Source organism: Amblyomma americanum, chromosome 1 (assembly GCF_052857255.1).
Source record: "Amblyomma americanum isolate KBUSLIRL-KWMA chromosome 1, ASM5285725v1, whole genome shotgun sequence".
NCBI lineage: Eukaryota > Metazoa > Arthropoda > Arachnida > Ixodida > Ixodidae > Amblyomma > Amblyomma americanum.
The window spans coordinates 323,446,183-323,469,407 of record NC_135497.1 but is presented as its reverse complement, the minus strand read 5'-3'; the positions used below and the strand labels follow the sequence as shown (position 1 = coordinate 323,469,407).

At 45.2% G+C, this 23,225-nt stretch overlaps 1 protein-coding gene across 13 annotated transcripts in view; it reads left to right on the top strand.

Moving 5' to 3' along the window:
• Positions 1-23,225, top strand: part of LOC144115406 (uncharacterized) — a 78,048-nt gene that overhangs the window by 22,450 nt on the left and 32,373 nt on the right. For 7 of the 13 annotated variants that reach the window (XM_077649782.1, XM_077649789.1, XM_077649787.1 and 4 more), the window contains exons 6-7: positions 5,358-5,509; positions 14,181-14,357. In XM_077649782.1, the coding sequence (XP_077505908.1) occupies positions 5,358-5,509; positions 14,181-14,357 (329 nt within the window). Of the gene's footprint in view, positions 1-5,357; positions 5,510-14,180; positions 14,358-17,946; positions 18,006-20,830; positions 20,852-23,225 lie in introns of all 13 variants that reach the window. The other 6 variants (XM_077649788.1, XM_077649777.1, XM_077649786.1 and 3 more) reach the window with 1 other exon arrangement.

The window sequence follows — 23,225 nt, the reverse complement described above, 5'->3', positions numbered from 1 at the left end:
TCCAAATTTCGACATTTCAGATTTTTTTTTTGATCTGGAGTTACACACACTTCACCTATTAGAGTATATTTTGCAATATAGACTTTCTGGCCATGATTGGTCAGTGGTTGGTAGGTTGGCAGAACAAAGGTCTACCGTAAATGAGTGCTGCCTAGTCGTAACAAAATTTGTTGGTAGAGCTCCCTCATTTTTTACCTTTATTGAATATGATTGGGGCTATAGTTTTTACTTATTTACACGATTGTAAGTCGACCCCTCATATCACATTTCAGAAAAAAAAAAGAAAAACAAACTTGGAAGTCGTTTAAGCTTGGCCTTTAATAATCGAACACGATAGAATTATCCTGTGGCCGCCGCTGATCGCCAGCCGCTATCGGCTGCCGCGCACGGGCGTGCCCGTGGGCACATTTTGGGCACATTCCAAAACGAAAATGTATTAGCCAGTGGACTACTCGTCCACACTTGCACCATCATCCTCACTGGCGCTGTCGTCGTGATCACTGCTGCGATCCCGCAGCACGTAGTTCAAGCATCGTCATGCAGCGAATTCCCACACTTTGCAAACAGCCACATCACGACATCGCATGGAATAGCTGAAAATTTTGCCTCGCAGCAGCTGGCACACCTGTATCATACGTTGCAAACATCGAACTTGTGGTCTGGCGCGCAGTTCGTTTCTTCGGCATAAAGAATGACAGCTATCATGAATGCAGCTGTGAATGAGCGCCGGTCGCTTACCGGACTCTGAGCACAAATGACGACTGACGACGCACTACATTAAGAACTTGTGAAACGCGGCCGGCAGTAGTCAGATGCGTCAGAGCCAAAGAGAAACTGGCATGAGTGGCGTTGGTTTTTCCGTCTGTTACCAACACTCCCCGGCGTTGCTGCCGTTCTGAGTGGCGGTGCCGCCGTGATTGGAACAGCGGCCCTTATTTCAACTAACGACGCTCCCTTGAGCGTCAAGTGCGCAGTTGAAAGTAAACAAAAAAAAGAACTTGGAGGACACTTATTAAGAGTAGAACGCGAATGCGTTATGGACCCCCGCCGCTAATCAGCAGCCACGTGTGGGGGGAGGGGGTGCCGGTTTGCTGCTTATCGACGGCCGCCATTGGCCACCGCACGCGGGGAAGGGATGCTGGTTATGCGCATTGACATAGCAGCTGCTCAAGGCCAGCACCAAGAGCGATGCGATGGAGCTGCGCAGCAAAAATGCAAACACACTGTAGCTTCCCTGATATTTCGTTTGCCCCGCCTTTATTTATGATGCCATGCTTTCGTTTCGATTGTAAGTCAACCCCCCCCCCCCCCCCCCCCCCCCGTTTCGGATTTTCAAGTTTTGATAAATGGGCCAACTGACAGTCGTGTAAATACGGTTTCTTATATTAAGTTTCAAGGTTCAATAAAACCTCATTAATTGGGACTTCAAGGGAGTGGAAACAACGTCTGAATTATCCGAATGTCGAATTATCGAATGGCCTCCCAAAACTGTCAAAAACCGTTCGAGTGAAACCGAAATTATTTTGTGGGAACCTGGGCAATTGTCTCATTTTACGACGAAAACTGCACGACAACAGTGATTTCTCGCCGTTCCAACAAATGTTTTAATTTGTGCACGCTGTCGGGAGTGGTGGAAGCAGAACTGCTCCACAATGGTAACGGTCTCCGTGGCTTCTTTCAGCGTCCGAAATGGTTGCGCTGAAGCCTCTTTGCGTGTGGCGTTGCATGTGAGTAGGCTTCATTGCACAATTGGCGAACAGCACGTGATGAGTGTGGAGTTTCAGCGCTCTGGAAGAACGGAAATGCCACACAGATGGAAGCAAGGGAAGCGCACATAGGCACTGAAGCGGCAAGACGCCTTCGAAAAACAACAATCAGCAACAAGGCAATTGTCGTACCAAATGGTATGCGCCCTGGCGGACTCACTAATGCATGCAGTCAATAGCCGCCGTTGCCGCGGGCTGGCGACGACTGGCGACGAAGCTCCGAAAAAGAAACTACACGAATGGACTCTCTCTTGGCCTGTTGACGGGAACCTGCCGACTGCCAACACACCTGCCTCTGCATGCAGATAAGAGGGGCGCTGTAGACAATGTAATAATGCAATTCAGGCCTGTGGACGAATATCTGGACGATCGCCTGTCGAGCACGTTTTATCCCGACACGGCGCCCCTTCGGGGGCCCGTCTGAATTGACCGATGTGAGCCCTACGGCGTCCAAATAAGCGAGCTTCCGATGCCATTGACTGCATGAGCGTATGGCGGGACTCTGGCAGCAGTCTGAATTTCTGAATTAACGGTGGCAGAATGAACGGGGTTTTACGTTTTACTGTAGCAGCACTCTGTTTTCGGTTTTGGAATGGAGGGTGTTTCCGGCGTGGCACTGGTTTCCGGAGGATGGCAGTAGCGGTGCATGTCTCGAAAATTGACTTCAGCGCTGTTCCTGTCATGCCTTCAGTCCAAATCAACTAGTTCGAGCGCGATTTGACTTCGAATTACCGAGTTTGGGGTGCCATTGACTTGTGTGGGGTGCCATTGACTTGTGTACATTCTTTACGGGAGGGAGCAGGGAGTCCGAATTATCCGAATTTCTGAATTAACGGGGGCCTAATCAACTAGGTTTGACTGTATCAATGATTATGTGCAACTGTTTTTGAGTAGTAATTGGTTCTGCAGGTTTTTCGACTCTTAATTTTTTGCCGGTAGGCAGTAAGCAATGTGTCAGGTTTGCTATTAGCTGTAAGTGCTTTACAAGAAGCACTTTGGGCCAGCAGGCAGCCTTATTGAAACTAACTGCTGCTCATCTTGATAGTCTTTACTTACCGAGTGTTCAGTACTATGTAAGTGTTAAAATAATAATAATAATAATAATAATAGTAATAATAATAATATCTTTTATTCACTTCAATTCGCAAATACATGCTCCAGCCCGCGTAAGCGTTATTGCTTGTGTGCGTGGCTGGGCAGCCGGGGTGTGAAGTACATTACTCAGCAGTGAATAAAATAGAAAAACAAGAAAGAGCTCCAGCAAGACAGACTCAGAAATTGCTTCCGCGATGCAATAAAATAGAAACACAAAAACACAAAAGAGCTCGAACCAGACAGACCCGGAAATTGCTTCCGCGATGCGAGGGGAACACATGCACCAAAAATGTGGAGTACAAGAAAGCAATCCACCATTGTCACTTTCATGCACGAAATGGCAACGCTCAGAACATGGGAAAAATAAATTAAAAATTTGTCACTCAACATTACTATTCAACCACGATCGAAGAAACTTGTTAAGTTGTTTTAATCCATTAATGCTCGGGGCGGTTTGCATCTTATTGAAGTAATAAGGAACATAATGACTGTGGTCTTTTTTTCCATAATTAGTGTAAATCCGTGGTATGACGTATTTTTCCAACTGACAGAGAGACCGTACTTTAATGTTATCGATTTTAAAGATGCTGTGGAAGAAATTTTTGTGCAATATGTCAAAAATAAATTGCTTGTGTACAGGTAGCATCTCAAAATGTTCCATACTAGCTATTACTGCTTTATCATGACAGCTGGTTCCGTAGGCGAGATTAGATGCAATTCTGTACAGTATGCGGCTTGGTATGTTTATTTTATATAATGATGTGGTTCCGTAAATTGTTATTCCATATTGCAATATGGATTCTCCTAACCCTTTATAAATCATTTTTCTAACTGACACATTGAAAATAGATCGCAAAAAGGATAGCTTTATCCAGTTATCGTTCAATTGAATCTCCGACTAAGAAAATTGAATTTAAAATATGAAAATTTCCCTGCCACTAGATTAAAACTTGTGATGTCCACAATGGAAAGGACTGGATGGCGCCGTTTAAACTGAATGCAAAAATTTGGTGTCGACACATGCAGTCTACTTGCAATATTGGCCGGTGATGGTGATACCTGTGTATTGTTTATTTGTCTTTTCTAGCTTATAAGAGCACTGTTTTTGGCTAGAGTGGTGTCTTTGTTGGTAGAATGCCATAGCCTATGGATACATGCCAACTTAATTTGTCCTCAGTGTCCCTTTTAATGTGCATAACGTTGTGGTGTCACTATGCGAGCTGAGGGGACAGCTAGTGAGTGAACTGTGAGGACATAGGAATTTCAGTGCTGACAGGAAACCTAGGCGCTGAGCAGTTTGTGCTGCTGCTTGCACTGAGATGCCTTCCTGCGGTGGGGTTCTCCATTCCATGCTGTGCACTTCAGCTTAAAGTGAGCTCTGGGATGTGTTGTCATTTTCAGCTTACTGTAAAAACCGGACTATAGGTCGGACCGGAATATAGGTCGACCCCCCAACTAACCAATTCTAAAAATGGAAAAAATTTTTTTTAATGGAAAAAGTACTGAAAGACACCCACAACAAATGCGACTCGACAGGTTGCACTATGGTGACAGTATTTATTTTCATTTAAATGCTGCTCGTGTGTACACCCGGCCAATTTTTTAACAGTATCGCGTGCGTGTCGACCCGCATGCACTCGCTTGTTTGTTTCTGGCGCACAGAAGTAGAGCGCCGTAGAGCAAAGCCCTTCCTCTTCATGAATCGCCGCACTCAGGATGGCGAGCCCTTAAATTGCGCCCTCGTGAGTCTAGAAACACGCGCAGTCTGTACCGCTTTCACGCAGATGCATTCAGCAGTCACAGGCAGCGATCTTGCACGCAGCGCAACCTTTCCTTCCAATTCTGGATACGCTGCGATCCGCCCACGGTATGATGTTTTCTTCTGGTTGCTGCAAGTTGTAATATGCAGCTTCTGCCTCCGCCAGTACTGAATGCTCTTTTCGGATACCCCAAATTCGTGCTGTTCTGCCAGGTTGCCGTGAGCTTCCGTGTACTCGGTTGCGTTTTTCTTGAAGGCGACGGTGAATTGCCGCTGGCTGCCGCTCATTTTGAAACAAAATGTGAAAAAGCAGCCTTCAACCAAACAATGGAAACGCAGAATCGCGGTGCGACGTTGCCGCACTGCTGCTGATGGCGATGGTGATGGAGGCTAATGGCTTCAGCTGCCCATTGTTGCAAGACTTCCGTAGTTTTTCCACCAATGAGCAATATATAAGATGGGGGGGTCGACTTTTCGCCATGGTTTTTTGAAAAAAAGTTCGACCTATATTTCGTTTTTTACAGTAACTGCTCATGTACCCCGTTTTTGTTGTGGTGTAGCCACTCACTTTTTTTTAGTGGTACGCCTTGTTTGCATGCATGGTTGAAAAATACATGTGAGCATCAAAATTTTGGAGGCTGTTTTCATGCCTTAACGCCCTCTCCTCCTTCCCCCCATCCAGGCACTTTGCTTATGCGTGTATTTGCTGACATGAAATATGCTTTCTATTGGTGTAGCCAAACAACCAACCTTGGTACCGGTGACCACAGCAAGGCCCCTGGGATCAGCAGTGCCTGCGACTGTTGCGTCGAGCACGGCCAGTGCAACCACTTTGCCTGCTGGTGTACGGCTGACTGTACCCATTGCCCCGGCGATCTCAACCCAGCAGGTATGCTTGTGTTTGTGCCTTGGGTGAGCTGCTTCACATTCGTTGTCAGCCGTTAAACCTTAGAGAGCTTCAGTGCCTGTTTAGTCTTTCTGTGGAAGCTAGTTTCAAGTTTCTATTCGTAAAACATACGAAGTTGGTTAAGCAATACATATTACACTAGGAGGCCCCAAAGTGAAAACTGCCGGGGAGCCTCCTAACAATAAGCACATTACAAGGTGATACAAAATGCAGCAAACAGCGATTAAAATTTTAAACAAGCAATAGCAAGCAAATAGCCAAACGCAGTAAAGAAAAAGCACTTTAATTAATTGCCAGGTTTACATACAGTAGTTTGTTGCTCTCCGTATCTGGTGCATTGTCAACATATTTAGGGCTAGCTGCCAAAGAGTCCCTGTAAGACAACGTATTTGATGAGCACCTATGTGCTTCGGTCCATAAATTTCTGCTCATGGTACAGCCCCCTTCGATAATTCCATAACTGTTCTCTAAATTCCCTTCCCTGCTGGCCTTGGCTGCGGTCAACCTGTTTTTGACCCTTGCGGTGTCTCAATAATTAACTGAATTAGCTAGCAGATTTAACTGAAAGAAGGGTTCAGGAAATTGTCGTAGTCGCCACTCTGTAGGTTTACAAATTTATCAGCTATTGTAAGCTGCTGTTTGCACTTAAAATGTGAGTTAGCATGGTAAACAGAATGCTAATATATAGACACTGATTCGGCAGTAAGGTCATTCAAAAGGGACGCCTGTGACTGTCAAATGTAGCTTCAACGTTCACTGTGCTGGGACATGCGAAATGCCTAGTGTTGCCAGTCATTGTCGCTGCGTCATCATTACCAGCTGTTCCGCCAGTCCATATGTCATTGTCTGCCATGGGCTTCTCAGGCTTTTGTTGTGCTATCAACACAAAATCCTTCAAATGCCACTGCTGTTGCTGCATTGCTACTCTGTGTGTTTCTGGCTGGCACTTTGCTCATCAGTGCTTCAGCTGAAGCGCTTAGTATTGACAGCGTGCACACATGCGTACAGTAATCACTCGTTATAACAAAGTCAGTAGGACAGCGAAAAAATTCATTATAAGCGGTAATTCGATATAAGCAACTACCCAAGAAAAGCTAAAGCAGTCGAGCTTTAATTGCGCCGCAACTGCGTGGAAGTCAAAGTACAGTGTATTCAGTGAAGCAAAACTTTATTCAGGTGCAGAAAAGGCAGTGAGCTTTGGCTGTTTCAAGTTCTTACCGGTCGCGTGCAACCCCTGCTCTAATCTGACCAAGCATTGCACGAGGCCGTGGTCGCCGCCTATGCATTCAGCCTTTGGGGTATTTCGAATTGTGAAGGCAGTGGCCGCTTTTATGGGGGTATTTCGAAGGCAATGGCTGCTTTTATGGGGGTGGGTCATGGAAGGCTACAAGAGTATCGCGCTGGAAAGTGCCGCAAATGCCGTGGCTCAAGTCTGGGGTTGTGTTTGTTGTGCTTAAAAAATGATTAGCTGCTCATTGCGGGTATGCAGCGCGATCATGAAAACTGAACGGTTTTGCAGTAGGGGCTTTGCATGATTACTGGGCAGTTTTTTTCTTGAGGTGTGCAGCCGTGAAGTTTTCAAAGCGAGAGTTTTTCAGCGCACCGTTGTCGACAACACTGTGCAAATTTTACGGTTCAAGTGTTGGAGTTCACGCAGCGTCTCCTCCGCGCGCGCCGTTGACAAATGTCCAGGAGCAAAATTCAATGACCCTACCATGCATTTAGATTGTTTGTCTGGTCGGATGGCATGAATCGAGCAGGACCGGCTCGAGAAAATCGCCAGGGAAACACCATGGTTGCGTTCACCCGCCACGTTGACAGCCTGACTCGCCGCTGGTGACGCTCGGGTTTTTCGTGTTTTCGGCAAGTTATTGGTCGATTTGCACTGTCAAAAGTGCAGTGAAGCTAGGGGTGGTGTTTTATTGCGATGCAGGCGAATTATGGCGAGTGGCGAGCAAATTTCCAGACCGACTTTTCTAAAGTAGTCTTCCCGATTTGTTAACGCAGCTGCTCGCATCGAACATGGCAAAGAGCATGCAACCAGCAGTCACTTGCGACCAGGCAGCAGCTTAACAAACACCGTTGTTCAAATTTGCAAGCGCGACCTTCTCATTTGAAGCGAAAACTCTCTGGAATGACATTGTTCGCGTGGTTTTGAGAGTTTCGTCTGCTTTGGCCGACGTGAAATGGTTATGCTTAGCAACGACTTCGGCAGCCAGAGAGCAGCTTAGTTCGTTGCCCGGCGCGTCCGCAGTCGGCGTCGTTGCTGAAAGCTTGGTTCGTTCGCTGACTGGTTCAGCAGTTTGCAGCTCGCAGTCGCAATGCAGTGGCGCAGTGGCGCAGGGCAGTGGCGCATAGCTTCATTGCTGCACCACTGCACCACTACACCACTGCACCAGGAGTGTTATGAAGACTCCCATCTCACACTCGTACTCCATCTCACAAGTTGTTTGTAGTGATGTGAATGCTGCAGCGATCTGAGTCAATCGGAATGCCGTGCACTGCAAAACGTATTCCCGTGACTGGTGGCTCCATCTCGGGGAAGGAAAGGGCACCAGTGTCCAGTTGCCGCGCTCAAAAGACTCTGCCGACTTGGCAGATGCCATGTTTACGAATGGCGGCCACCATTTCTCAGTAAGCCTCCGCAGTGCTGTGATCATGCTTGCTATACTTAAACAGCATACCGAACTACCTTTTCAGTTACTGCAATAATTGTTTAAAAATACTCATAGCACTGCTCAAATATTCGAAGGCCTATTTGTTGTCTTCCTTGGCCCTGATTGGACAAGAGAACTCTACCTTTCACTGTACTGCAAACAACTTGTGAGATGAAGTAAAACGTGTGCCCATCCCTCAATACTTTATGATTATGCCTTTAAATTTTAGTTTGTTGATTGCTAGGTATTTTACGGTAGCATCTGCCTTACCTTCATTCTGTTGCTATCAAGGGAGGTGCAGGTACATGCTTGTGGTCATTTTAATGCAAATTATGTACAAAGGACCATTTTTTCAAATTATCTGGGGTCAAATTAACAGAAGTCTACTGTGGTTAGCTGACTAGATGCACTATGAAAAATCCTGTCATTTGCATAGTGCACTTGCCAAGATTATGCCAATAAAGCTGCCCATGTGTGATGTGGTTTTTTTTTTTAAGCTTTGTTTCAAGTTGTTTCCTGGAAAATTTTCTGTATATTTGGAAATTGGCTCATATTTTTGCACCCGTCCCACATTCATGTGGCCATCTATTATTATGCTCAACTGTTACTTTACATAGTGTGTTTCTTTTATAATGTAACCAGAAGTATCTGAGAAAAGCAGTGGTAGCGGGTGGACCATAGGCTATCTGTGGCTGTTAGCAGGAGGTATGGTGCAAAAAGTGGTACAGTGAAACCTCGTTATAACGAACAGTTAGAAAATCGGAAAAATATTTTGCTATGTTCATAATTCATAATATAAAATTTTTGTAAAAAATACATGCAAGAGCAGCAAAATTCAATCAGAGAAGGTACAGCAACTCGGAGGGTGCTTACTTGGGTCACGTCCATTTATTTACACGTAAAGAACTGCATTAACGCGGCCTGCTTTTTTTGGGTTTATCACGTACCATATCATGCCCTGTTCCACAGTTTGCAAACACTCAACAAGGGCAAACCCACTGCCCTCAGTACCACTGCAGTGGCGGCGTAGTAAATCCAATGCAGCAAGCCCTTCTTGTGAAGTCGGAATGTTCTCATCGTCTGCAGGGTCAGCCTGAGCTTCGTCGGTGGGATGTTCAGAGACTTCCGTAGCGATTTCGGCGCCCGTCAGTACAGCCGTGGTTGTTGCGATGTTGTCGCCACCTATGAAGTCTTCTACAGTCATTGTTGTAGGCATGTCACCTACAAAACGCGAAAAATCATTTCAGGCCTCATCGAGCTCGCGGAGGCGAAAAATCATTCCAGGCCTCATCGAGCTCACGGAGCTCTGCTTTTGCTTCGTCGGGATCGTCACCATCGTCACTTGATGCACGGGCCTCTGCTGGAACAAAACCTGCGTGCTGAAAGCAGTTGGCAATCGTTTCGCCTTTCATGCTGTCTCATGCCGCTTTAAGCATCTGGATTGCTCCCAGCAGGTAGATCTTCAAGTCCTGCTTCATACGAACCTTCACGAGAAGAGTGTCAATCAGTCTCCTCTTGTAAACTGCCTTGTAGGTCCTGATGATGCCCTTATCTAAAGGCTGCAGCTTGGCTGTCGAGTTAGGCTGAAGAAAGCAAACTTTAGTGTTATTGAGTGCGACATCTGTGTTGTGCGCGGTACAGTTATCAACGAGGACGCACACTTTGAGACCCTCGCGCACAAGCTCACAGTCCCAAGCATGCAGCCACTTCACGAAAAGTTCATGCGTCATCCAACATTTCTTGTTGGAAGCATACTCTAGGGGGAGTATGCGGCACCCTTTCATGCATATTGGTGTTTTAAATCTCCAGATGACGAAGGGTCGCAGTTTCACAGTGCCGTCCATGTTGGCGGCAAGCAAAACAGTCATGTAGGCCTTTCCTTGCTTCCCGGCATGGCACGGCTCTCCACGTGCGTCAAGGGTATGTATGCTTGGGTAGCATCTGCCAAAATAGGCCTTTTTCGTCTGCATTAAAGATATCCTTGGGCTGATATTTTGCAAGGATTTGCGGCCACTTCTCTTCCAACCACTTTCTGATGCTGTCACAGTTAGTCGTCTCACTTTCGCCAGAGATCATTTTGCCCACGATGTCATGCGTGCCTTAAACCTTTACAGCCATCCGGAGCAGGCGACGAAGTTTTCGGCACCGAGGATAGAGGCAAAGTCCTTCGCTTTTTGTTGAAGCATCGGTCCCGACACTGGTATGTTCCGAGCTCTGACATCCAAAAACCATTTGTAGAGCGCCTTCTCCAAATCGCTGAACGCAGGGGGCCAAAGACTGTGCACTTGTCCGCATGGTCTGTTGTACTTGTGCCTTGATGACAGCTTTGTTCTTCAGAATGGTGCTCAGAGTGCTCCTTGGGATGCCAAATAAGTCCGCAAGAACACACTTCTTTTCGCCGTTCTCCACACGTTGAATTATCTCGAGCTTGGCCTTTAACGTCAGTGCCGCTCTTTTTTTTCTGTTCACTGCCATCACAGCACTATGCACACCCGCGCACCACACTCGACACAATCGCCGACAGAGCCTCCACAGAACGCTACGATGGCCACGCCGCTGCTAACACTAAAACGCAAAAGCAACATTCGATCACACCTCTGGCGCTGCTGCTGAAGCGGCGCTGTCAGTGGTTGTGAGATGCGGACAATTTCTTCGGCTGTCAACTCTTAGTGCCGACGTGGCATCTGGGGTGCTGTCAGCGCCTGCGAGGTAGTCCTGAACGTTTGCTGCACGGCACAACACACTTGTAGTGCAACGAAGCCTGCTGCCTGCTATTAAAGGGAGGCAAGGACTTGATATTGCGAAGTTCGTTATATCTGTTTTATGCCGAACTGGGTTCGCTATAGGAAGTTAAAAAATACTTGTGTTTGACAAAAATACTTCGGAGGAGTTCGATATATTCAATAATTCGTTATATGAGTGTTCGTTATATTGAGGTTTGACTGTATTGTGTAAATTCATAAGGCCAGTAACTCAGTGTCGCATGCATGTATGCTTGTTTATGTGGTCTGCTGCCGCCTCGAGCAACATCTGGCAGTCTTTGCCTTGTGTAGAGAGGCTGCGTGTTGAAACTATATACCAGTGGAAATTACTGCCCATCATTCAGTAGTTGAAAAAAGATATCGGCAGTCTAGGAGCTGGTGCCTCCAGAAGATTTCAGCGCACGGAACCCACTGAACAGCAAATTTCCTTGCTGTCGTGAGGTGCAGCTTGATATTAAGGGGTTCACTGTGCAGGTCACACAGGGATTTGCAGAGAAAGCCCTTCAGTTCATGTGTGGGCGTGTGTACATCAATGCACTATCAGTGGGAATAGTAAATTGGCCACGGAAGTGGATTTAAAATTTTATTTCTTGAAACCTGGTATAGCAGTGGCTGTATACTTTGTCAGTAGAGACAAGCATGGTGGACTGCTCTTGACGTGCTCATCTTTTTCTGACTGCAGTGTTAAACTGTACTGCGATAAAACATTACCATAGAATTCCGAGCAAGTGCCCCCACCCCCGCAAGTCGAAATTACTGGCAAAGTAGGGGGGGGCGCTGCCCCGGATTGGTGCCGAAATTCAAGATAGCGGCGACATTTTCCCGCCAGAAAAAAAAAAAAGCGCAGTGCACATGGATTTAAAACATCTTGCCCTTCTTTCCCGCTTGAGTAACGCATCATCCATGCATTCACTAAATGCTAGTGCGCCATTAGTCAACTTTCTTTGAAGTTTTGCTTTCTCGTAGCAACTTCTCGAAATACTTGTCCCATTCCCGTATCCGTTTCCGGTCGAACTTGAAGTCTGGCGACGTTTGGCAAACGTTCCCTCCGTTTTCCCAGTGCCTTTGTATGACCCCAAGTTTCTTCGCCACTGTGTACGAATGCATTGTTGACTTGAAAACACCAAAACAAGACAAATGGCACGTGACGAACGGGCATGCAAATGGCTTGAAACACAGGATTGGATTGGATTGGATTCTTGGACTGGATGGGGCAGGCCAGTGTTGCCTGGGCACGGTGCGTGATCACGTCGCAGAGAGAGGGAGAGGGAGGGAGGGCTGGGGGGCCGCTTTCCCGGAACGGCGTGGAAATGTGAAGTGTGAAGTTAGGGGAGGCCCTTGCATGGGTGAGGGCACTTGTTCGGAATATTACGGTAGTCGTTTTCATGGTCTATTTACTTTTCCTGTCAATAGCACAAATGGCTTTGATTAGGCTTGGAAGTTCAATTCAGATTTTGCAGTACTTTGAGCTTGAATTCCAGTTGATCCCGGATATATATCGAATTTAAAGAGTATCGCGAAATAGTCTGATATATCGATATATAAAATAAGCAAAAGATATGCTTATCTGTAGCCTAGAAGCAAGAATACAGTGCACCCTTGTTAGCAATGCACTTATTGCAGCAACTTGAAGCCTGCTGGCATGCTGGCAGTGCACCGCCTGTTAAGCTTAGCCTTCTTCTCATTTAAGCCATAGTGGGCGATGCTCAGCAACTAACCACTGCCTATCATATCATTCTGTTGCTGGTACAGTCGAACCCCGCTACAACGAAATTCACAGGGTGCGCGAAAAAGTTGAAGAGGAAATTTCGTTGAGGCGAAAACAGCCCCAAAACACTGTCAGGTTGGGCAACATAGTTCCAAAACATCATCAGGATCGTTGACAGCGTGCTCTGTGAGATGCCGAAGTCCGCTTCAACATCTCCTTTTTTCCTGCTGCTGGATGCCGCGCTGATAATTCGTGCCTTCTCTTCAAGAGATAGGAACTTCCGCTTCCTAGACAAAGTTGCCATGCTCGTGTCGATTGCAGCGCACAAGCACGAGTGAAAGAAACTAGGGCAAACGTGCTGCTGCTGTTGCCAGGCTGCTGCGTCCTTTGGCGATGGATTGGTTGCGGCTCTGGCTTGGAAGAAAACGGGAGCTTGCACCCGCGCCTTGTCGCAAGGCAGCCAGCCCGATTGTCATCACCACCAAGCAGTGGCAGTCTTCATGTGCGTTTGAATGAGTGGTCAATTGGTTCCAGCGAAAGTTTAGTGAAACAAAGCAGCGTGGACCTACAGAAGTACACAAATGGGCGGCGATATGCTTGTTTTATTGTAAGATAATTTTTAAACCCAGCTTCGCATAGCAAAAATTTCGTTGAAGCGGAAACGTGCCCCAAAAATGGTTCGTTATGATGAGAAATTTGTTCCGTTACTTTCTATGGCGAGCTGACGGGGAATTGGAAATATTTCGTTGAAGCGACGTTCTTTGTAGCGGGGTTCGACTGTACACTATAATGTAAATAATCTCTCATTCAGATTAAGCGCTTGTCCACGTCGCTTTCTTGTGTTCGCCTGTGTTTGCACTCCTTCGGTCCGTATCAAGATTAAGGTACAATTGGTTTCTGCAGCGCCTTTGGCAGTGAAAGCACGCAGGACCGCTGCTAGACTTCTGCCAGTTAGGTTGACTTGACTGAGTGACAAGCTTTGCTCTGAATGCTACATTTTCTGCAAAGCAGCAGTTTTGCATGGAAAATGAGTACGAGAGGCTGAAGGTTACCCTTATGCACACCCCAAATTCACCTCATCACAGTTTTACCAGCACTAGCACTGCCAGCAGATGTCCTAGGCTGTGCAGCTGACCCAACTCATTGCATGAAAATTGATCACTGGAGCGCCATAAGAAGCCATAAGAAAAGTGCCACTTGCAAGGGCGCAATGCACATTTTGATATATTGAATGTTTCAGTGAATATGAGTTTGATAAACACAAAACATAGTGCAATGCTTTTGCATGGGATTTTCAAAGGGATGTTCCAAACGTTCGATATTAACAATAATTTGATATATCCAGGCTCAGCTGTATTTGTATTTCACTGTGATACATTTTTATTTTTTATTTTTTCAAATGTTGGGACGTGTGTGAAATTCAGAAGTTGGCATGGCAAGGTCTCTGGTTCGGTGCAGAAATCGGGGCTAAAAATTTTGCGTTAGCACCCTCCTACGAGTCCTGCATTGGCTCTCTCTTCATGCAGGGTTCATCGACAGGTGTGACGGTTTCGACAGCTCAGCGAGTGTTGATACCTGCAACAGCTACATCAGTACGGCCATCGCTCTCAGGTGGACAGCTAAGCACCGCCACCCTCATTTCAGCTGCGGGAGCACCCATGCAGAATGCCTTTGTAGTGGTACCCGCCCAGTACGTAGCCCAGGTAGGCACCAACATGATAACAGCTGCTTGTTGTGACTGGGCTCCACTGCAGTGCCGCCAAGCATTAGAGAAGCAGGAGCACTGCTCTGGTTCACAAAGATTTTTCTGGCAAGCCTTGTCTGGCCATGTGTGATAGACCGCAGGCCGCCAGTTGTTTAAAACAAACTGGCCATGCCTGCGAAGAAATAGTGCAGACATTCAGAAAACTGGCGAGAATCTTACTATCTGCACAACTCCTTCAGTTCAAAGGGTGCATTAGTACACAAGTGCAGCTCTCTTGCACAAAGCTTTTTCAGCTTCACAAATGGAATAACTCAAGCTGGAACTGTTAGTCTGGTTTTTGGGAAGTTTAGCGCTGTTTTTCTAGTGCCTACATAGTTCGGTGTCTGGAATCACACCTAATTCAATACAAACTTTGTGCATTTGAATAAGAAAAGGTAGCGTTGGTAATTTGTTCTTCCCTGTGGTGCGTGTTGGCTTACCATGTTGCAGGTGAAATGTATGTTGCAAATAACAGAAAAATATATGCCTGGGGACGCGGCCATTTCAAAGCCGTTTACTAAAACAGACGTGGCCATGGAGCCATCTGCTACTTGTTTGCTATGGGGCGTGCTGCCAAACACCTGGCACTACTTTCATGAGAAGAGAATTTGTGGGGAGGCTACTGCAGGAGTGCAGAACTCTTGCAGCTCATCGAATACAATGCTGAAGTGCGGGTGTCTTTAGCTGCAGTGACGAATCTAGTGCGAGAGTGCTGCATCACCTGAAGTGGTGCAGAAAGTGCAGCCAAATTGAGACCTGTAGCATCACACATGAAGAACAGAAGTACTGCTCACATGCAAAGCTGTGCGTAACAGCAAAATAGGAAACTAGTTTCTCCTATCCCTTATCACTTTGCTGCTCATGTTTGTCAAGCATGAATTGTCATGTTCATTGGTGGTATACAGTAGTTTCACATTTACTTTGCATAGTTTTTTATAATTGTAATTTAGCACTAAATATTGTATTTATGAATGTAGCATGCTTTTTTTTTCAGGGATTTTAGAGATTGTTTTTATAGTTTATTCCCCCCACTAGTTCAAACTTGAACGAGACCGAAACATGGTTTGAATTATATGAAGATTAAACTACTGGAAGAAGCCCCCTGGTTGGAATGAGGAGCTGCTTCAGTGCATGCTAGCCTTTTCTGCATGTCTATGGCTACTTGGCACTGAGGGAAAATGGTTGATCTGCAGTGTGCTCTGATGCATGCCAGCGCTGCATAGGTGCCACTTACCCACCTTTTTGCCAAGACTGTCAAAATAAATATGTTCTCCACTGCAATAGGCATGGAGGAAAAAATGTAGTGGAAGCTGTAAGCACTGTGAAGGCTGCCTCGACTTGCTGCCCCGAAGTGAAGGCTGCCCCGATAAATAACACTGGTGCGTGAGCTTACTGTGGGTATCTCAAAGGGCAGTGAAAAAAAAAATTGCGCTGTATTCGTAGTCTGGTTCCAGACATAATATCAGGTACTTTTTGAAGCTGATGCTTCAAGAAGAAAACTCGTTCTGTTCGTGCAAATACGGCAGTATTGCTTTCGACAGGCGCCAAGATCGTGACTCATCCCACAGAAGCGTGCGGGTGTGTAAGTGCCAGAGCCGCAGTGTTTGATGTGCTAACTTGCTCGTGCAGCTGTGGGAGCAAGCATCTCAAGGAGTTAGCATCTCAAGGAGTTAGCAGAACTTTGTTCGTTACCAGATTCTACAGCAAGAGAATTCAGACAATTAATTTAATGACATTCCCATCATTCTGTCATTCCTGCTGATGTCGAGAAACAATAATCATCAAAGAAGTTGTGTCTGCTAACGCACAATTCTATGAGGAACACTAAAATTCACCATTTTTCTCAGAATCATGGGAAACTGACGGCCTTGGTCATGATAACTGGCTCATGGCCGCTTGCTCCTGGGCCGCACAAGCCAATATACTTTGTCACGCTTCATCAGCCGGTGCTGGCCAGCTGTGTGGCTTGTTCGAATTGACCTTTGCATACCCTCATGCTTTTGAGTTCTCGAGCATATTCTCTCATTTAAATACATGTGACTGTGACAGGAACGGAGTTAAAATTTGAATAAACTGGAAGGTTTAATTAACAAGATTGTACTCTATGCAGTAGAATCTTGATACGAATCTCACAGGTTCATGTATAATATCCATATCATCCGAAATTCATATCATCCGATCCAAAGTCCGCGGATCTGTTTATGGTGGGAGTGGCCGCTGATGTACCGGTGCTCACTACTCGTGGTGCGTAATGCGTGGCTGAAGATCACGGTGTTGACAGTGTGCAGGCCGTGCGCCACTGCTCACTGCTCGCGGTGCAATGTGCATATGGCACATTGTACGTGCCGGTGCGGGAGAGTGTTTAGAACGTCTGAAATTCTGCATATTCTACACAATGCACTTCGGCGAGGGATTTTTATGAAATTCATATCCCGAAATTTGTATCAACCGTGATTATATCAAGATTCTACTGAAATCATATACGTCATCACTTTAAGATGGAAAAATTTGTTGACTGGTAATATACTCTACTTCCGCACTGGCCGATTGTAATTTGGTGCTATGAGTTATGTGTTTCACTGTTTCTTCTTCTGATTGCATGTGCAACGTAAAGCTTGTTTCTTAAAACTTGAACAAGTGTTACTTGATGTAATTTCATATATGAAACTGGACAGAGTGGTGTGCAGTGTGATAACTCTGCATTAGGTCCTGCACCAAAACAATACCAAGGTACCTAACCATTATGTCTTCGTGTCTCTTCCTAATGGTGCCTAAAAATGTGTCCTGAAGGCTTAACCCAATTGCTTCCACTGTTTCGTCTATGAGCATTCCGCACTGTCTTTTTGAGTGCGCAGTGGGACCCAGGTTGCTTGCAATAATCAGCAATATCTTGCGCTGCAAATGTCGCAGCAGAGCAAATTTTGTTTTATTTGGCTGTCAGAACATGCGTGCACCGATGAAATCTAGACATTCTTTCATGTGTGGAAAATCTTGAAGCATTCAGGCATGCGAAGTGCGATGTTGCATTTTTCGCACTCCCGGCAGCTCTTGTTTCTTTTGCCCTGGGCTTTGCAGATGATGCCTCTGCGTGATGGGTTCTGCTTCATAGTATTAGGGGGTGTCTGCCGATAAAACTGAGCCCATTCACAAGTCTCTAAACGCATTGGAGAGGGGGCTGCAGCTGGTTTATCTCTGCACATGTATCTAGGTAACGCAGTCTCTTCAGCTATCTGTTCAACTGTCTTTTTTTCTCTGCGTAAATATTTGTGAACCTAGGGGACAACTATTGCCATTGGTTGTAAAAACTGCTTACCAAAAGTAAGGAGCTTATCACGTTGTGGCATCATCAACATTTTTTCCCGCTGGACAGTGTTTTGCCCTCTTTCTCCATTTTGGCCCTTACACTGCTGGACGGCAAATCACTGTCTTTGGAAGCGAATGGGTTAAATGCCAGCTTCTAATGTGTCGTTCGAGTGAGCTGCAAGACCTGGCAATATTGACTGTCATTAATGACTGTGTGCTCGTGCAATCAATGTTGTTGTTTTCAGGGCCGGCCATTGTTGTCTACCAAGCACCTGAGAGCTAAGCGCCTGAACCATTTTGATAGGTACATCAAACGGCCTTAGCGCCTTGTGCGGCTTTATTTTGGCCTTTCTTATTACCCGTGTCGCATGCGAAGGACTACTGCTGGTTGGATGATATTCCTTACTAGTGCTGTTTGCTTTGCTACTAATGTGTAGGAAAACCCGATGATTAGGGGTGTGCGACTATTCCAAATTTTGAATATGAATTTAATGTTTGTTATTTGGTTCATACTTTATTCAAGGAATTGATGTTTAAGAATTTTCGAATATTAGAAAATTTCTAAATAGTTGGCAGCGATGGAATACCGTGCCGTCTTCTTAAATCTGCCTGTGGCAAAACCACAATTTCTGGGGAGATTATCCTAAATTTGAGTTTAAAGTGGCAGGAAAGCATACAAAGGCATCTTGTTAGTTTTCTTCTTCATTGTCGTTTATCGCGTGGACTGATCTTATGCTTGGCTTTGGATCAGTTGTGAGATTTGCTACTGGGGTTTTCCATATACAGTAAAACCTCGTTGATACATTTGCGAAAAAGACGTTTATCTGAAAAAAGATGTGATCGAAACTGCCTAAATTTAGGAAATGGAATAGTTGAATGATGTACGAAGACGTTTATCGATAGTTTTACTTCATAAAAATGTTGATTAGCATTAAAGGTGCATTAAAGAGGAATCTGAACTCGTCTTTTTACTGCGCGAACTCAATCTACATGTTCCGAGCATTCTGAGAAACTGCAAATTATTGTCCTGTGCAGCCGATTTCCCTAATCTGAGTCGAATTAAATGTCCCGGCTCATGCCTTTTTTTGAACTCGACACTGAAGGTAGGAGGAGTCAACCAATGTATGGAGTGCCTTTCAGCCAGTCCCATGGCGGCTTCACTTTTGCTTTTATTTTGTTTTTAGGTTTCTGTGAATAAAAATTTTCAGTTGCAGACAACATAGCCGCAAATTAGGCGCGCAGAAATAAAAATGCGCGTGGAATCATTGATTTGCATATCACTCCGCCACTCCGCCGATGGCGGAGTGATATGCTCCCTTGAAGTCCAAATTAATGAGCTTCCACTACCCATCATGTTATATTTCGGTGCCAGTCATGTGCAATTCATGGATTTCATTTTGTTACTCATTTTGTATGACCACATTATAAGCTGCATACTTTTATGCCGGCTAATCAAGAAGAATATATTTCTGTGCGCATCATTTTTTTTTGTCCAAGTATGATGGTGAGTCAATCTAGTTTTGTTTGTTTAGGTTGCAGAGCATAAACTATTAGGAAAAGAAGGACAACATTTGCCCATTTATCTTTTTCTGAATGTTTTTTTCATATCAACAGTTGTTCGGTAAATTCGGTTCATATTCGGAAATTTTAATATTCACACACCCCTACTGATGATATTTACTGAAATTATGAGTTTAGGGAATCTATTGGAATTTTTTTGGGAACTTATTGTTTAGTCTTAATGAAAAGGCCTTAGCAGTTGACAAAAGTGTGAAATAATGTGTGGAACCAGAAGAGCATAATTTTTTGTACTTTTTGCAATTTTATGTAATGACCATTCATTTTGTTATGCCTCAAGAAATAACCTGTTATGTTTCTTGCACTTCGTCTCCAAGTGCCGTGTCCTTTGAGTCCCATAGCTGTGCCATTGCGCTCCTTGGGAGATTTGACATGCATTCACACCTTTTTTCTCTCTTGGTACAAACAGGTTGATGGTTTTGGGAATAAGCATCCTGTCTTTCTAGCAATTATCGTAACACTCGCCTCTGCTGTTCAGAAATTGCATCCAGCAAAATTTTGCTTGTTTGATAGAATCTTTTGAATCATAGCTTGCTGTGCTGCCGTGGTAGTCTGTCTGTGTTACGTCTTTACTTGTCTCAACTCTGGATGATTCACCTGAAAAATGCCTTCCGAATTGTAATGTTTTCACACGATTTTTTAATGCGCTCACAAACACAGTAAACAAATGTGTGCAAAGAAACATGATGCGCACATTTTTTTCATATGGCACTGGTCTTCTTCAGTTTATGAGGTTTGGATTGCCGGCTAACAGAGGTTTCCTATCAAACGGGAAGTTGCTCGATGGATTGGGGAGTTGACTGTTGGCAGTGGCAAGAGGATCGACCTGAAAGCAAGCTTCCCTGGTCACTGTTGCCACTACCTCCTCTTCGGTCTGCAATGCAGTTGCACTTGCAAGTACAATAAGCCTTGATGGCATGGCAAGTTTGATTTGCACATATTGGTTGCGAGATTGACATCGGGGTTGGTACAGTCTCTCTGCTAGTGTGGTCAGGCAGCTGGCGGCTCTCATGGAAATGTACATAGTGACAGTTAGCTTTAACTCTTTGGGTAGTTCGCTTCAACTTTTTGGGTGATTTCTGCTTAGGCAGACATGCTTGTTGCAGTGAATTGGTAATCTGCCACTTAACATCACTCTAGTTTTTCTCAGAGAAGATCAGCATTCTCTTAATGCTTTCTAGAAGAGTTCAGAACTCTCGAGAAGCTTGGAACTGGCATGCAGCCACGTGATGCCTGCTGTGTCATTTGCACACTGTTCTTGCGTGCGACTGGATTACCTTATGTCTGTGAGCCTGATGTGTTTGTTGTGACGTACTTACCTGGAGATGGAAGACATGATTGATGGCAGCTGAGAGTCTATTGGAGTGATGAGCTGAGGAAATTTGGTGGAATGTTGTGGCAGCCACAGTTAGCGCAAAGCAGGAATGATTGGAGGTTTTTGGCAGAGGCCTTTGTTTGGTAGTAGATTCAGCTTGGCTGCTGCTGCTGGTGACAATGAAACTTACCTAATTGTACTTTTGTTTTTCGTTTGCCTTTTCACCGGTGTCCAAGCGACTGCCCATGTCCAGCGAAGTAAGTTGCTTGCCCATGGCACTGTGCACCCAATCTTGCTGTTCTTCTGTGCTTTTTTACTACATACACTACTGTGAAGGCATAGTAAATGATTGCACATGAATGTGGTTAGTATTACGCAATAAGTTTTACAGAACACCATTTCTTCTACCGCTTTTTGGAGTAACCAAATCTTGGTACAAACCTACCTTTGGGTAGATTTGCAGAACAGTTAATTGTATTAAATCCTTCCATATGAATTCCATGCCCAAAAACTGTTGAGTTGTCCTTGCATTTATACAACTAGTAATGGCTATGGTTCTGTATCAAGTTAATCCCACCATACAAGGAACCAAGAGAGAAAATTTGACATGCAGAGCATAGTGTCCCATGTTCATAGACTGCGGCGTCACACATGTTGGTCACATTTTTCTCTCAATTTATGCATGCCAGAAACAACTGGTTAGGTTGGTCGGTTGGTGTATGGGTTTAACGTCCCAAAGTGACTCAGGCAATGAGGGACGCCGTAGTGAAGGGCTACAGCATCCCTCATAGCCTGAGTTTGCTGAGGGGAACACACAGCTGAAGGCAACATTACTCTTTGATGACGGCATTTATTTCATTTAACTACAGTAGATTACTCGCATTTAGGTGCAGGGCAGATGTGATCATATTTTGCTCAGAAGACATTTGCCCTGTATGCCAGTGCCACAACCTCAGTCCTGTAACCTCAGTCTTCAAATTCCAGGGGACAAAAAAATTTATTAAATGCACCTTTACAGAAAAATTGGGTCACATAGCAACAAGGCAAAGCTCACGCAAGCTGGTTGTGTGAATTGCAAACTAAGTTTTAGGTCATTCACCTATATTGTTTGTGGGCTACATTCCAGCCACTATGTGTGAGCACCTGTTGAATCCCAAGGATTGAAGAATAATGAACTGATGGTGACATGCAGTTGCAGGAGAGCTTTGTTCAGCTACATGTCTGGCAATCAGGAGTCTGTTTGCTTCAAACGCTGCATTTAATGCCTTCATCATTGTGCTTGAAGTAAATTGTGTGGCAAAGAAGCTGGACTGCTGAAAATTGCAAGAGGAGGTACCTCGATGGTCCGTCATGACGTACACAACCTGAACAATTGCTGGCTCTATTGCAGTTCAAGATGCCAGTGAGAGGCCATATCTATCCTTCTTTCATTAAAAGGGGTAGATAAACAAATATAAGTACACTGAAACCACAGAATAAACACCTGCTGCAAGGGGTGAATGCCACATGCACAGACACACGCATAAATGCACTGCTGGCTAGCAGATGATGTGACGCATAATCTACACAAAGTACAGTTCACCCTCTGCCAGGTGGTGGCTTTGCTTGATCACGTGGCCAATACCATTGTTTGCATCATAGTCTGATGGTGAATTCCACTGATTGAATCAGAACGCATTCTTTTCTCATTCTCTGTAGGTGGGAATGCATGTTCTTGCGGCTGCAAGGTTGAATAGTTGAATAGGCGCCGCGGTGGCTCAGTGGCTATGGTAGTCGGCTGCTGACCCAAAAGACGTGGGTTCGATCGCGGCTACGGCAGTCACATTTTGATTGAGGCGAAATGCTAGTCTTGTCTACTGTACGATGTCAGTGCACATTAAAGAACCCCAGGTGGTCAAAGTTTCCAGAGCCCTCCACTACGGCGTCCCTCATAGCCTGAGTCGCTTTGGGCCGTTAAACTTCATAAAACCCAACCAATTTCTTGGCGTGGATCCCAGAGGCTACTCTACGCTGCCATTCGTTTCAAAATGATGGCCTGTTTTTTTCGTTAAGGATGTTACGAATTTGGCTCTACTGGTGGGAAGATTTTTGCATGCAGTTTTCTCACCGATAAATTCGTCTTTTGTTGTCGGACAAATGTCAACTAGCCAGAAAGATTCAGAGAATAGATTTTTATGAGAACAATAATTGGATGCCATTGTCCTTAGTGTCTCTTAAAGTCTGTAGCTTTGCTGTACATCTCTTCTCAAATTGGTGTCCATCTGTGCTCTGCAGGTGTAAAAAACAAAACTAGCACATGTGCAGGGCTTTTCTAAGCTTCTGGGCAGCGTTTTTCAGTGTGCCTAAGAGAACTGAATATGATATAGCAGCCCTCGCAGCTTATAGTGTGGGGCTGTTAAACGAAGAGGCTCTTTTGTGTCCATTGCTGCTGTCATTCGCAAATGTACCTTCACCATTTAGCAGCATGTGTGGAAAATAATGTCAAGCTGCACAAACGTTGTTTGTCAGATGGGACACAATCTTTTGGTGAGGAGGAGGTGTTAAATTGTAGGAGCGTGAACCACTGCAAAGAGCAGGCTGCCATTAAAGGCTGGTTTTGATTGCAGACACATACAGCAAGCCACTTTGTAT